This window comes from Camelus bactrianus, chromosome 20 (assembly GCF_048773025.1).
Source record: "Camelus bactrianus isolate YW-2024 breed Bactrian camel chromosome 20, ASM4877302v1, whole genome shotgun sequence".
Classification (NCBI taxonomy): Eukaryota; Metazoa; Chordata; class Mammalia; order Artiodactyla; family Camelidae; genus Camelus; species Camelus bactrianus.
In genome coordinates, this window is record NC_133558.1 from 37,685,904 (window position 1) to 37,701,338 (window position 15,435).

The 15,435-nt window shown below is 41.1% G+C and overlaps 1 protein-coding gene across 5 annotated transcripts in view; it reads left to right on the plus strand.

The window, feature by feature from the left end:
• Nucleotides 1–14,062: 14,062 nt before the first annotated feature.
• Nucleotides 14,063–15,435, plus strand: part of ZNF451 (zinc finger protein 451) — a 72,879-nt gene continuing 71,506 nt past the window's right edge. The window contains exons 1-2 of one of the 5 annotated variants that reach the window (XM_074348979.1): nt 14,063–14,415; nt 14,786–14,869. In XM_074348979.1, coding sequence (XP_074205080.1) covers nt 14,395–14,415; nt 14,786–14,869 — 105 coding nt within the window. In that variant the 5' untranslated portion in view covers nt 14,063–14,394. The remainder of the gene's footprint in view (nt 14,416–14,785; nt 14,870–15,435) is intronic. The other 4 variants (XM_074348975.1, XM_074348978.1, XM_074348977.1 and 1 more) reach the window with 4 other exon arrangements.

Below are 15,435 nucleotides of genomic sequence, written 5' to 3' on the forward strand. Positions count from 1 at the left end.
TTTTAATCTTTTAAATGTATCAGAAGAGTTTCAGCTAGATAAGAAAAAATTATTTTCTATCACAATAAATAGCATTCCAGTTCGGTTAGGTCCAAAGTCAGAGATTTCATTGGAATTTTTTTAATAAGCCTGATATTTTCTCTTATTTCTTCATCCCTCTGTGTGATTGGTGCAGTTTTCTGAAATGGTCCCTATGACAGGTGTCCTGGGTACAGCCGTTAAGTGCTAAGTGCCGTGAGTCCACATCAGTTTATAGGGTTGCTGAAGAACTAAAGGGCAGTGAGTTTAGTGATCTTGTGTACTCTGCCAGTTGGTTGATTTGTGGAAGAGTCTACAAAACTTACTGTACTGTTGCTAACACCAGTTCAAGATTTTCTTGCAACAACAGAAATGCTAGCCAGATATTAACAGTCAAAGGGAAATGGCAGTTTGCTTAGTCCCCAGTACCACATGGCGTGTGAATGGTGTAAATCTGAAGCTCCAAGGAAGGGAAAATGCCTGCCTGCGCTACCTAGACAAGTACTAGGATTTACTTTGAAACTGAAACTTTAAAAAATAAAAATCAGAATAATTTTACATTTTTCTAATACGAATCAGTGTGCATAGGATTTTAACTGTTTTGACATTGTTATATAAATTTTCTATAAAAACCACAAGAAAATTTTGGAAAATGTTTCATTTATTGATAAATTTAGAGTTGCTTTTCAGTTTACTTGGTAACTCTAAATTCAGTCTTAACAAGACTGAGCGTCGACACAAGATTTATTGGATTTACTTAACTTGGACAAAGGTAGTTTCCAAACTGATGTGCTTTTGCTCTGAAGGCAAATCAATTTAAAAAATGAGTAGGTTTTTTTTTTTTTGGTGTGGATTTAAACAATAAAGGAAATTATTTTCTTTCAGTTGTTGGCAAACTTAACTGTGTTTGGAACAATTTGGATATATGAATCTACTTTTTTCAAATGTAAATTTTGTGAAATTTATGTACAAATCAAGTACTTGTGATGAAAAAGGCACTGAGATAAATCCAGATAAGCTTTAAGTATAAAACACATGTAGCATGTAAATTATTCACATTTACAACTATATTGATAATGTGTTGAAGTAATATTATGGGTAAGTTGAGTTAAATAAAATATTAAAGTTAATGTCATCTATTTATTTTAACTTTAGAATTACATATAAGGCTTATATCATAGTTCTGGTGCCCAGTAGTGCTCTGTATGATGTTAGTGTCAAATCTGGGTTTCTCTAATCCAGACCTCTCTTGACTTCAGGATCCATAGTCACCTGCCTTGTCATTTTCACAGGTTGTCCCATAGGTGTCCCAGCCTGCCTATGTCCAAAGCTGAACTTAGTCCCTCACCATGTCTGTTTTGGAGAATGGCACAACTGTCCATCTTGTTTCTCAAACTAGAACCTCAGAAGATATTTGAAACCTTTTCTTCATCTTCTTGCCTTCTCTCTTTCACCTTTTAAGTATCTCTGAATCTGTATTTTCCTCATTGTCACCACTGCAGTTATCTTAGTCCAAGCCCTTGTTTTTTTTGCATAGGGTAACATAACATAATAACTTCCCAACAAGTCTCCCTACCGTCACCCTTGCCCCTTCCTAATCTGTACTTCACAGTAACTCAGGACTGGCCATTCCGAAATCCACATTTATTCTTACAACTTTTATTGGTCAAGAAGATACTCAGACTCATCTCCGGCCATACCACCCTGAACGCGCCCCATCTCGTCTGATCTTGGAAGAAGACATTCAAACTCAGATAACAGAAAACCCTGGTTAAATCACTTAGGTGGACTTATCTTGAATGACAGGAAAGCTGGAGAAGGCTGCAGGCTTTGCTCGAGTGTCTCGATGGCATCATTGCTGAGTTATCCGGGATGCTTTGGGCCTTTCCCCGGAGGGTTACAGGATGGCTGGTTTTACACAAGCTGGTTTTGAGGCAAGAAGGCAAGGGGAGGAGCAAGCCCTGAATATCAGGAAATCAAAAGCTTCACGGGAGCCTTTTCAAGCAGATTTGCATTTCACTGGCCAGAGCTGTATCAGCACGGCCATCCCTCATTGCAGCGGAGGCTTGGATGCTGAGCCTTCACCTCTCCTAGCGTCCATAGTAAAGTTAGGCAAGGGAGAGAGGGGACAGGGTGGTGGGTGAGCCAGTCTGAGAGGGGTGCCATGTTTCCCCCCCACTGAAAGTCCTTCACTACTTCCCCACTTTCTTCAGGATAGTAAAGTTCAACCTTTCTGGTCCCCTTAATAACAGTTCAGTTTGTTTTGTCCTTCCCCCCTACTAGGTAGTGAGTTTCTTGAAAAGAATCTGTACCTGGTTATTAGCAGTGGCTAGCACATGGTAGAGGCTCAGTAAACGCTTGCTTAGTATTTAAAGTTTCCTATATCAGTTCATTTTTATGACTTGTTTACACCTCTAAATATTCCTGTTTTCCAGTGAACTAAGGGAAAGAAGATAACTTTTCAGTTTTTAATTTCAGATATGTAGTTGTGCCTTAATTAGCATTTCATGTTTGCTCTGAAGATATATTGAGGTACTCTTAAAAATGAGTTGGAAATATTTCCTGTTTACTATTGAAGAGATGTTCATGGTTTGGACAGAATTTTCAAGATTTTTATATTTAGCATTAAAAAAATTGCAGTTGATAACGTGGAAAACTAACATTTTATAACCAATTTACTTTATAATTGATACTGGTCTCTGATTTTATTGCCTAAATTTGTATTTCAGTTTACAAACACATTGATGCCAAATGATATTTATTTGTCATGAGTTAATGAGGAAGGTCAGCAACAGTCTTATGTAATTTATGTGTTTATCCACATTAGGGGAATATGGTGCACTTTGGTAATCTTAACATTTTGAGAAGTGGTGCAGTTTTGATGGAAAAGCATGAGAAATTATAAATAGGCCAGTATAAAAGACCATTTTTCTTGTTAATTTATTTAAAATAAAGCAAAAGTTATAACTGTCGACTGAAATAAATGCGCAGCCTAAAAGTTGAGAGTTATGGTTTATTTGGCAGGAGGACTCCAGCTGGGATGACAGCCTCTCAGGTCGCTCTGAGGGGCTGCTCCGAAGAGCTAGGGGAGGAGCAGGATATACAGGAGCTTTACAACAAAGACCAGGTAGTTGGAACAATAAAAGATTACTTGTTATCTAAAGAAAACCAGTCATCTCAAGTTAAAAGAATTTAGTGCTTTTCTATGTATGGGAGGAAGCAAACATTTGGGCCCATTGAATTGATTCCTTTGACAAGCACCTAGCTATCTAGGGCCAGTATCCTGTCCTTTCTTATTCTGAGTCCCCTCAGGGTGCACCACTGTGAGTGGCTGCAGAGGCCGGGCTGCAGGCTTGTCTTCACGGGGGTGGGGTGGGGGTGGGGGGCAGGCGCTGATGACTTGATGGCTTCAGCGTTCTTTGTTTACTGATGTGGTTTGCAGTACAACTAAAACCCCTGAACATTATGTATAAACATAAGAAAATGGAAAGACGGAGAGAAGGCAGACCAGCTAGGGACCTTAGAACTCATAGAATGACAGAGCGGTGAGTTCCCTGAATTTTCTGTTTGCCTCATATATCTCAGGCTTGGAACTGAAGAAGCTGGCAACCTGTAAATGCTAATGGATGCAGACAGAAAAAGCCTGCCCTCTGTGGTCAAAGGATCAGGAAAGGGCAGGCTAGCAAGACAGAAAACATTATTTTATACATTAACCTTGCTACTTCAGCCAGATACAACAGAAGACACCGTAGCTTCACCCAAACCACCAGAGGCCAAGTGAGGAGCCTGGACTTCCATCTCTGCCGGCTTCTAATGAGGTATCACTGACCTGCAGCCCAACCCACTGGGGTGGTGTCAGAGGAGGCCTACTGGAGAGTCATGACTTTGACCTTTGCTCAGCATTAAGGAGCCCCATCCCCTTCAGGTGCTAACAGAAGCTAACTAGGCAGCCTGGACTTCCTCACTCCCCGGGAGTAACGAGGCAACAAACAGCATCCCCCTTTTTGCTCCTGAAGTGTGACTGAGGAAACCAAGTGAGCAGGAAGTTTATGATCTAGAGTCTCCTAATATGATAACCAATATGTCTATGTCGGTTTCAATAAACAGTCAGTGTCATTCCTAGAACCAGGAATCTCTTGAATAAAAAAAGACAACCAATAGATACCAACCCTGAGTTGACATAGATGTCTGACAGAGATTTCAAAGCAGCCGTTAAGTGCTTCAATAAACAATTAAGAACATGCTTGACACAGAAGAAAACACAGAATTATTCAGCACAGAAATAGAAGTCTCAGCAGAGAGGGAGGAACCAAATGGAAATTTTAGTAATGAAAAACACAGTAACTCAAATAAAAAACTCAGCGGATTGATTCAACAGAAGAGGAAGGAATCAGTGAACTTGAAGATAAAAACAATCCAAATAGCACAATCTGAACAACAGAGGAAATAGACTAGGGGGGGAAGAAAGAACCCAGCCAGCCACAGGGGCCTGGGCGACTGTAACAGCTGATCTAATCTTCAAGTGGTGAGAGGGCCAGGAGGGGAGGGCAGAGGGCAGAGCTGAAAAAGTATATGAAGAAACATGGTCTGAAAACTTCCCCCATTGAGCAAAGACAAACCTCAATTCAGGAAGCTGGGTGAATTTTCAACAGGATAAATCCACAGAAATTCAGACCAACATATGTCAGAGTCAAACTTTGGAAAGCTAAAGACAAAAATCTTGAAAGCGCTGAGGGAGAAAGACCTTATATACAGAGGAAACTAATTTGAATGGCAGAAGAGGCCACAAGGAAGTGACACAACGTTTTTCAAATACTGAAAGAACTGTCAACACAGAGTACTGAATCTGGTGAAAATTTCCTTCATGGATGAAGGAGAAATCAAAACATTCTTACATGAAGGAAAACAGAAAATTTGTCGTCAACAGACCAATGCTGAATGAATAGTTAAAGGAAGTTCTGTAAACAAATGATTAAGGGAGGAATCTTGGAACATCATGAAGGAAGAAAACATATTATATATTATATATGTTCATGTATAACTGAAAAAATTGTGCTGAACACTGGAATTTAACACAACATTGTAAAATTATTATAAATCAATAAAAAATGTTTTAAAAAATGAAGGAAGAAAATACAGTAAATAAAAAATAAGGGTAAGCGTTAAGCAGTATTGTGTTATTTGGAAGTGGACTCAGATTTGTTGTAAATGTATGTTGCAAACACTAGAGAAACAACGTAAATTTTTTAAAAGTGTAGTTGATATATTAAGAGAGGAGATACAATAGAATATATAAAATGCTCAGTTAAAACCAGAAAAAGCAGGAAAAGCATGAAAAACAAAACACAAACACACACAAAAGAAAAGAACAAGGTAACACAAAATTTACAAATCTAGTAAATATACTAATTAAAAGAGATTATCGAGTAGATTTTTTAATTTTTTAATTAAATTTTTAAACAAGATCCAACTATGTGTTGTCTACAAGAAGTACACAGGTATAAATCTTACAAAATGTGTAAGAGGTATATGAGGAAAACTAAAATTCAGATTAAAAAAATCAAAGAAGATCTAAATAAATGGAGGGATATTCTAGGTTCATGAATAGCAAGCCTCAATTAAGGTATCTGTTATTCCAATTTAATTTATAAATTCAATACAATCCTGATCAAAATTCCAGCAAGTTATTTTTTGGATATCAGCAGACTTGAGTCTCAAGTTTATATGGAGAGGCAGAGACTCAGAATAGCCAACAGTTTTGAAGAAAAAGAACAAAGTTGGAGGCGTGACTCTATCCAACTTCGTGACTTATTATAAAGCAACAGTTTTGTATTGGCAAAAGAGTAGACAAACAGATAAACAGAACAGAATACAGAACCCAGAAACAGACCCACAAATATGTAATTTACTGATCTTTGACACCAGAGCAGAAGCAATTCAGTGGGAGAAGGGTAGTCTTTTCAGCAGGTGGTGCTGACACAAACGAACGTCCACATGCACAAAAAGCCTGTGGTACATTTACAGCATCAAATACTCAGCAATAAAAGGGAACAAACTGTTGCTCTTTAAACAACTTAGATGAATCTCTAGAAAATCATCCTGAGTGAAAAAAGTCAATCTCAGATGATTACATATTGTATGATTCCATTTGCATAACATTCTTGAAATGACAAAATCCTTAAAATGGAGAGCAGATTAGTGGTTGCCAGGGGTTAAGGAGGTGGTGAGAATGGGAGGGAAGTGAGTGTGACTATAACAGGGCAACGTTAGGGGTCTTGTGGTGGAAATATTCTGCATCTTGACTGTATCTCTCAGTATCCTGGTCGTGAATCTGTACCGTAGTTTTGCAGGATTCACCAAGGTGGGGCTGAGAAGATGCATGATTATCCCTGGGTAGTGAACTCCTTACAACCACATGTGATTCTACAATTATCTCAAAAGAAAAATTTAATTAAAAAAAATCCTAATCTAGACATGCTTTATGAGTTAATCAAATACAGCACCGCCCAGTAGTACACTGTTTTGTTTTGTTTTTTTTCTTCTTCTCTTAAGTTGGCTAACTCAACAGAAACCTTGGTGTAATTACATTTCTTTACCTCTATGTATTCTTTTTGGTGAGGAGGCAGGCTATTTTCCTAGAGTCCTTATAAGTAAAGCAATGTATACTAAAAGTCATCAGATTTTTACAAATTTTAATGTGTCCAAAAGTCTAGCAACCCTTGTCCCTTGCCCTGTGACAGACTGCACCCTCCACCCAACACTGAGTCTAACATAGCTGGGAGTGGTCCAGTGTTGAAGGGGCAACTTAAAGGCAATCTCTTTTTGTACACAGTGACACTGAGGTTTCCAGAGGTTAAGTGAATTGCCAGGCACAACTTTGTAATGTACTTTTCTATAACACAGGAGTAACAGAAGTGATTTAGAGTGTCTTCTAACATGGTTGATGGCAATTTGCTTTTTATTTTTGACAGTTTACAGAGGTTTCTTTCAAATTATTAACCGTTTGCTAATAATACAGATTAATTTTTCAACTATTGTCAAATTTGAGGAACCCTCTATTGAGTTTCTTTGGAATCTGAGCTGTAAGACTTCAGTGCATTTTGAATTTTCTACGGAGGGAGTGCTCTTAAATATTCTTTAAACTGACCACATTCAGCATACTTCTAGAAGACATCCTGAACCCAGATGGCCAGCTACCATGTAATAATTATACATGGAAGAGGTTGCAGAACACAAAAATATGTCCCAGTCAGTTCTTAACAAAATCTTAGAAACACCCACTGCCACTTCGTGGTTAGAGCAGAAGGAGAAAGTGCAAACGAGGCGCAGCTGAAGTGGAAAGAGACAGAGCTTTTAACAGATGATGGTCGAAATGTCTCATTTTTGCCAATTTTATAAAAACATATAAACGTGAAGATATTTCTAGGGCCCCTTATTTGGAAGGTATCCGTGCAAGTCAACTATTAACTTCACATTAATTCTACCACTGACCTAGTTCATTGGGTTTACTTGAGTTTTAAATGGGGTAAGGCAGGCTTGGAAATTTTCCAGAAACTTAACAAGCAATCAATAAATGTTACTGGAAGAAAGATAGGATTGTTGAAAATTTTTTAAAGATGGTGGTTATGAATGAGCGTACTAGGGGATTTATTTCACCTTGTGCTTTAAAATTTCTGTAATAAAATTTTTAAAGTCACTTGCGACAAAAATACATTTAAAATATTCTACAGTTTTCTCTGCTGAAATTTCTCTGAATGAATTACACAGTTCTCAATTCACCTCATAAATAATGGTTATTAACAATTTGTATATTTAAGCAAAAAAATATTGTAGTAGATAGAAAAATAACATTCCAGCTATTGAAAGTATTATAAAACAATGCCACAAATTTGCCCTGTTTTTAAAAATTTGTTTTTTTATAGGTAGTACAAGCACCTGAATCAAAAGCACATTCAGTTGTCACCCTGACCTTGGACCTTGTGGGTGGCCCTGCAGCCTCCCTGGCAGTGAGCACAGAGACAGGTGCGGTGACGGCTGGGGACCCTGGGACATCGCAGGGCTGTCCTGGTGGAGCAGGAGCTCACTGAAGAAGCTGCATGTGGATTCCTCCCTCAACACCAGTGATGCATCAGACCAGAGAATTTCTAGCAGATGGATAAGCATCAAGTGTGTTTCCACTGGAAATACTCATTTCCCCATCCCCAAATAAAACAGGTGTTTATTTTTAAGTTACATTCTTGCCTCAAACCAAATTCCAGAAAAAAGTTAAAGATGGAAAAGATAGTAAAGATAGTTAAAGATAGTAAAGAACTAAAATTGAAGCTATAAAAGAAAAGTAAACAATGAATATTTTTATGTTCTCTGAAGTGAAAGGACTTTCTAAGTCTACAGTTAGTTCAGCAAAAGTGTCAAAGAAAAATTTACTGATGTCCGAGCTCCTGCCTGTGTCTTCTGTGGCCGTCCTAGGTGGCACTGAGAGGTTCACCCTGTGCACTCAGCATTTATCTGTTCCCTGACAGTGTTTTTCTGTGACGGTCTTTCATGCATCTGTCAGTTTGCAGCTCTTTTCTGCACTTTTTTAATGTCAATCTTTTGTTTATTTTTTTAATTGATGTATCATTGATTTACACTGTGTGTTAGTTTCTGGTGTACAGCATTGTGATTCAGTTATACATATATATTCTTTTTCGGATTCTTTTTCATTACAGGTTATTACAAGCTGTTGAAGATGGGTCCCTGTGCTCTACAGTAGGACCTTGTTGTTTATCTATTCCGTATATTGTAGTTTGTATCTGCAAATCCCAAACTCCTAGTTTATCCCTCCTCCCCCATTCCCCTCTGGTCACCATAAGTTTGTTTTCCTTATTGCCTGTTTTTTAAAAAGAAGGTTTTTCTGGGTCCAGCTCTCTGTAGCTGGGTCCCGAGTGGTGGGCAGGCCCTCTGCGGGCACAGACACCACTACTGGCTGCTGTGGCTCGTCTGGGACAGTGCTGTGTAGCCCTGCTCCCTCAGGTCGCCTGACCGCACCGAGTCTGGAGGGACTTCAGGCCCTGGCCCTGCATCCCAGGTCCCCCAGCAGCAGCAGCAACAGCATCCAAAAGGACACAGCCCTGCACCCCCAGGCGCGCCTGCACCTCAGGGAGTGTGTTTTTGCAGGATCTCTCTGAGATCCGCTGCTGGGAGCCCTCCAGGTGCCCCCGTGCCTTTTCTCTCTGCACCCCGACCTCGTGACGAGTGCTGAGGCCAGCTAACCTCACCCTCAGTGCTTAGAGCCACAGCTTCTGGCCTTTGCATTTCTGGAGGAGTTTCTCCTTCTCAGGAAGTGCACTTCGCTGGTACTTTCTGAGACCAGCCACTCAGGAAGCCCCCTTGACATTCTCTTTGCATTTGCTGTTTAATTTCAATTGTGTTTCTTTGCGGTTTGGCAGAGGTTTTTCAGTTTCCTATTGGCTGAGAAAGTGGGGCACTTAAAAAAAATCTTTATTTGTTTAGCTGTTTCTAACTTTTTCTTGTTGTTTTGTCTGCTTTCTTAGGAAGGGAGAAAGATGGCGAGGTCATCAGTGTTTATAGCAGAGTTATGTCCAGTGTTGCTATTGGAAAGCCCAGCGCAACTCTGATTCTCCTTTTATCTAGAACCTATTTCCTCGCACTCCTTGGGGCTCTTTTAATCTTCTTTTTCTCTGATGTACTAGCGTTGGATGAAAATGTGCCTGTTGTTTATCTTTTAAAATTTATTTCAATCAAAATCCCAGCAAGCTTTGTAGATTTAGACAAGATTATTCTAAAATTTATATGGAAAGGCAAAGGAACTAGAGTAGCTAAAACTGTTCTGAAAAAGAAGAATAAAGTGAGGATAGTCAGTCTATTTGATTTAAAGACTTGTTACACAGCTGTAGTAATCAAGATTGTGTGGTATTGGTGGACAGACAGACATAGATTCGTGGAACAGAACAGAAACTGCGGAAATTAGACTCATAAATACTTCCAGCTGTTTTTTGACAGAAGAGTAAATTAAAAAAAAAAGACAGAAAGTAGGTTTTTCAACAAATACTGCTGGAGCAAGTGGGCATCAATGGTCCAGAAAAATGAACCTCAATCTAAACCTCACACCGTATACAGAATTAACTCAAAATGAATCATGAACTGAAAGGTAAAACGAGAAACTTAAATCTTTTAGAAAAAAAATAGGATAAATTCTTTGGGCTCTTAAGCTGGCGATAAAGGGTTCTTAGCGTTGACACCAAAAGCATGATCCATAAAGGGAAAAACTGATAAACTGGACTTCCTCAAAATTAAAAATTTTGCTCTGTGAAATCCATTGTTGAGAGAACGAAAGACAAGCTATAGACTGAGAAAATATTTACAGACCACATATGTGATGAGGGACTAAATATCTACAATATATAAAGAGCTCTCAAACTCAATAATAAAAAAATTCAGTTAGAAAATTGGCAAAAGACACGAAGAGACATTTCTCGACACACAGAATATACAGGCGGCAAGCTCATAAAAAGGTGGTCAATATCGTCACTGGCAGGAAAATACAAATTAAACCTACAATGTAACATCATTACAGTCTTATCAGAATGGTTAAAATAAAAAATAATGGCAAATGTTGGTAAGATTGTGGAGAAAACTTAAAGTTTTCGATGGTGGGAACGTAAAATGGTACAGCCATAGTCTGGGAAATGGGAGGAAGAGGAGGAATTGGGTGAAGGTGGTCCAAAGGTACAAACTTCCAGTTATAAATATTAACGATGTAATTATGTACCACATGGTAAATATAATTCACACTGCCATATGTTATATATGAAAATTGAGAGAGTTAATCCTAAGAGTTCTCATCACAAGGAAATTTTTTCTCTATTTAATTTTGTATCTATATGAGATGATAGATGTTCACTAAGCTCACTGTGATCATCATCTCATGATGTACGGAAGTCAAATCTTGATGCTCTACACCTTAAACACATACAGGGCTGTACGTCAATTATGTCTCAATGTAACTGGAAAAGTTAACACGCTAAACAATAAGATCCAAGAATTGACCTCTTGGGCATTCAAGAAATGAAAACTTACATTTCACATTTATTTTAATGGAGCAGGGGATTGAATCCAGGACCTTGTGCATGCTAAGCATGCACTCTACTGCTGAGCTATACCCTCCCCCACCCCACAGAACATTTCTTGAAATGACAAAATTAAAGAAATGGAGAACAGATTAGTGGTTGCCAGGGGTTCAGGAGGAGGAGGCGCTGGGAGGTATGACTATAACAGGGCAACAGTGAGAAATCCTTGTGAGGACAGAATGTTCAGTGACTACATCTCTCTCAGCATCCTGGTTGTGGTACTGCACTATAGTTTTTCCAGGTGTTACCACTGGGGGAAACTGGGAAAGGGTATATACAGTGTCTCGTTCTTTCTTGTTTGAAACAGGTTTATAATAATAATTCACACACCAAACAAGCCATTTAAAGTGTAGAATTAAATGTTTTTTAGTATATTCACAGATACACACAACTATCACCACAGTTAATTTTAGATGATAACATTTTATCCATACACCCCTCTTCCCAGCTATAAGCAATCACTAAGCTACGTTAATTTCTCTGTAGATGTTTCTATTGTAGATGTTTAATGTGAATGGAATCATATAATTCACGGTATTTTTGTGACTACCTTCTTTCACTTAGCGTAATGTTTGAAGGCTCATCTGTCTTGTATCAGCACTTCATTCATTTTATGGATGAGTGATATTCAATTGCACATAAATATATTACATTTTATTTATCCATTCATCAAGTGGTGAATATTTGGTTTGCTTTCACCGATTGGCTATTATGAATAATGCTGCTATAAAACTTCTTGGACATGTTTTTTGTATGGACATATGTTTTCACTTCTTATGGGTATATATCCAGGAGTGGAATTGCTGGGTCATGTGGTAACTCATGTTCAGTCATTTGAGAAATTGCCACACAACTTTCCAAAGTGGCTGCAAAATTTTACATTCCCCCAGCAGTGTATGAGGGTTACTGTTTCTCCACATCCTTGTCAACTCTTGTTACCTGACTTTTTGATCTTAGCCATCCTAGTGGGTGTGATGTGGTATCTCATCCTGGTTTTGATTCACACTTACCTAATGACTAATGATGTCAAGCGTATTTTTTGTAATAGAGAAGAACAAATCTGACTGCATATTAGATCTGTTCCTTTGGCTTTAACCCTGTGCCCTGTTTTCTAGGCTTAGTCTTGCTAGCTCTGCACTCATGTAAAGATAGTAAGTTGCAGAATAGAGAATAACATTTGTTTTGTTGGAGGTTTTGCAGAAGCACTGTGACCTGGCCCACATGGACAGCTGCTGGAACAAAGAATTCCCACACCAACAAGTTTGCAACAACCAACCACACCCCCTCTCCTTTTTTTTGTATACAAGGAGGCTGTATTCTGACTGGGGGAGGATGGTTCTCCAAGACAGTCCGCCATCCTCTTAGTCTGCCAGCTTTCCGAATAAACTCAGTATTCCTGGCCCCAACACCTCATCTCTGGATTTATTGGCCTGTCAGGCGGTGAGCAGAACGAGTCTGGACTCGGTAACAGTACTGCTACCCAGAGAAAGTTACTATTATTGCTGAGGTAGGTTTCCTATTTCAGGCATGGTTTGCTTGGTGGTTTTATGTGGTTCTGATCATATCTATATCTATCTGTATATCTTGCATTTAAAAAAATATGCTTTTAGAAATTTTAGCTAAACATTAAATGGAGGTAAAAACACTCTATAGTCTTATGTTGATAGAGCATGTGCCAAATTTTAACCATTCCATTCCCAGTCATTAGACTTTTAGATGTTTTACAATTTCTGCTATTACAAATAAATCTGTGGTAAGTTACATTTTGCATGATGCTTTCCCTACAGATTAAATTATGTCCTCAGGATAAATCCTTGCAATGACAAGGTTTGAAGGGTATGAGTTTATTTAGGCTCTTGTTTTCCAAGAGTTTTGCCCATTAACTTCTTACCTGCAAAAGATTAAATGTTCCACTGAACTTTCACCAGCACATTAGGAGAATCTTAGATATTGCCTAGATATTTTAAAGTTTCAGAAATACTTACTTTACATACAGCTTTTGAGTAAGACAACAGGCAGGTCTCTCATTCTTAACTTGCCTCTACAGTTCTCAAAATTACCAAGTAGAAAACAGCTGAAGTCATAAAGCACTGGTGGAAATGCAGGAAATATCCAATATTAAGCAATAATTACTACCAGTATAGGTAATAGGTTATTGGATGTTGGGCATGTATGCAGACAGGCAAAGACAGGCAGTTAAGATTTAAAAGAATTTTCCGACTTCTTTCTGAAACCTTTACTGACCATTGATGTGTAAAAAAATGTGGGTTTTTTTGGTAAGGCAGTTAAATGAAAAAAAAAAATTTTAATATGAGTGAACTATTTCATAGACTTTCTGAGTATGAACACTGAAAAAGTCAACTATCCTATTTTTACTAAGGTAATAGCTGAGAATATCTGTAAAAAGTACGTTGTATTATCAGGATCAAGGGCTCAGAGATAAGTTGGCGAGGCCTCGGCATCCTGTCCCACTGGGTCCAGGACTCTCCAGCCTCTCCAGCTTTCTTCGGGTCAACCTGGAGACTGGAGCGCTGGGCCTCAATTTCCTTCCTCAGGCCTATTAACACATGCTCTGAGCGGAGACCGAAGACGCAGGACAGGTGAGTAATGGAAGGACACCTCGGATTTCTGTCCTGATCTTAGAATTCTTTCAGCTAAACATCCACATTTCCAGCCCTATGAGGAAAATGGAAACTGACGAATTAGTCTCCACCATCTGCCTTAGGGCTAAAGAAGAAATCACTGCGCTTCGCTTACGCAACGAAACTCAACTCCAAGCTCCCCACCCCATCCTCGTCTCCGCCCTTCACTATGAAAGAGGACCCAACACGCCCACCGCGGGCGAGCGGCAGTGACGTCAGCCTCAAGAGGCGCGTGCGCTGTGCTTTGGGTCCCTTTCTGCGCTTTTCCACCTAGGGGCCTGACGGTCTCGGTGCGGCCGGAACTACAGTTCCCAGCGGCCCGTGCGGGGCGGTCTCGGTGCGGCTGGAACTACAGTTCCTAGCGGCCCGCGCGGCGGGGGCGGGAGGCCGGGACTGCGTGAGGGAGGCCAGGGCACAGCGGGCTGAGCGGCCCGCTCCTCCTCGGGAAGCGGTTTGCTGCTCTTTCCGCTCGCGGCGTCGGCGGCGTCGGCGGCTCGGCGCGCACGCGGGGGCGGGTCAAGGCGGCGCGCGGCGGGCTGGGCGGGTGGGCAGGTGGTGGCGGCGGCAGCAGCGGCACTGGTGCTGTCAGGCAGGCTGTCGGGGAGATGGGCGACCCGGGGCCGGAGGTGAGTAGCGGGCGTCGTGCGGGGCCCGAAGGCGGTGCTGGGCCGCGCGTCCCGGGTCGGGGGCCTCCGGGCCAGGGCCCCGCAGCAACAATGGCCGCCCCGGCCCGGCCCGGCTCCCGGGGGCGGCCGCTCGGCCCTGGCGGGGCGTTCCGAGGCCGGGGTGCCCTTCGGAGGGGCGTGCGCTCCTGGTCGAGGCGCGGAGCTCGAAGGGGTCACTGCAGCCCACGTAGGCGGAGGCGCAGCCCGACTCCATCCAGGACCTGTGCTCGTCAGGTCTCCTCGAGAGCTCTCCTTGTCGGTTCGTTTTTGAAAAACCTCTTCCTGCGAGGCGGGGCTCTACAGATAAGCGTGTTTTGGCTTCTTTTTGTAGATAATAGAGTCTGTCCCTCCTGCTGGGCCTGAGGCATCCGAGTCCCCGGCGGATGAAAATGAAGATGACATTCAGTTTGTGAGTGTAAGTAGTGGCGATATTCGGGTTTTCCCGAGTCCCAGACTGTGTGTGGTAAGCCGTTCTGTGATTATACCTCACCTGTTCATTCAATGTCCAGAAAACACGTGTGAACGTCTGATAGAGACTAGATCTCGTGGAGCGTGGGGAAGGATTAGGGAATTTGCCAGAGGGGTCCCTGAGCAACCACAGTGGCCGTGATAAAGACTGTGGCCTGCAGTATTAGTGGCACTCTGAGCCACGCTTCCCCGCTTCACTTAGAGCCATCTGATGCTTGATGCACTCACAGTTCTAGTCTCCTAAGACCGTGTTTTAAAGTGGGGCAAGAGCGTCTTGTATACGATGGCACCCAGGTTAGGGAGAAGGGACGGCTGGTGACGAGGAAGGAGGTCGAAAACCAGAATGGCTGCAGGAAGTCCAGATCTGAGCACAGGTGTCAACATAACATGAAGGCAGGTAGCCTGAGGGCCTACTTCCCTCACCTTTGAGGTCATGGCTCCACAGTACAGCAGTGATGTTCACAGTGGAGGCCCCGCATCACCGGGAGCGTGGTGTGTCCTTGTGCGGTTATT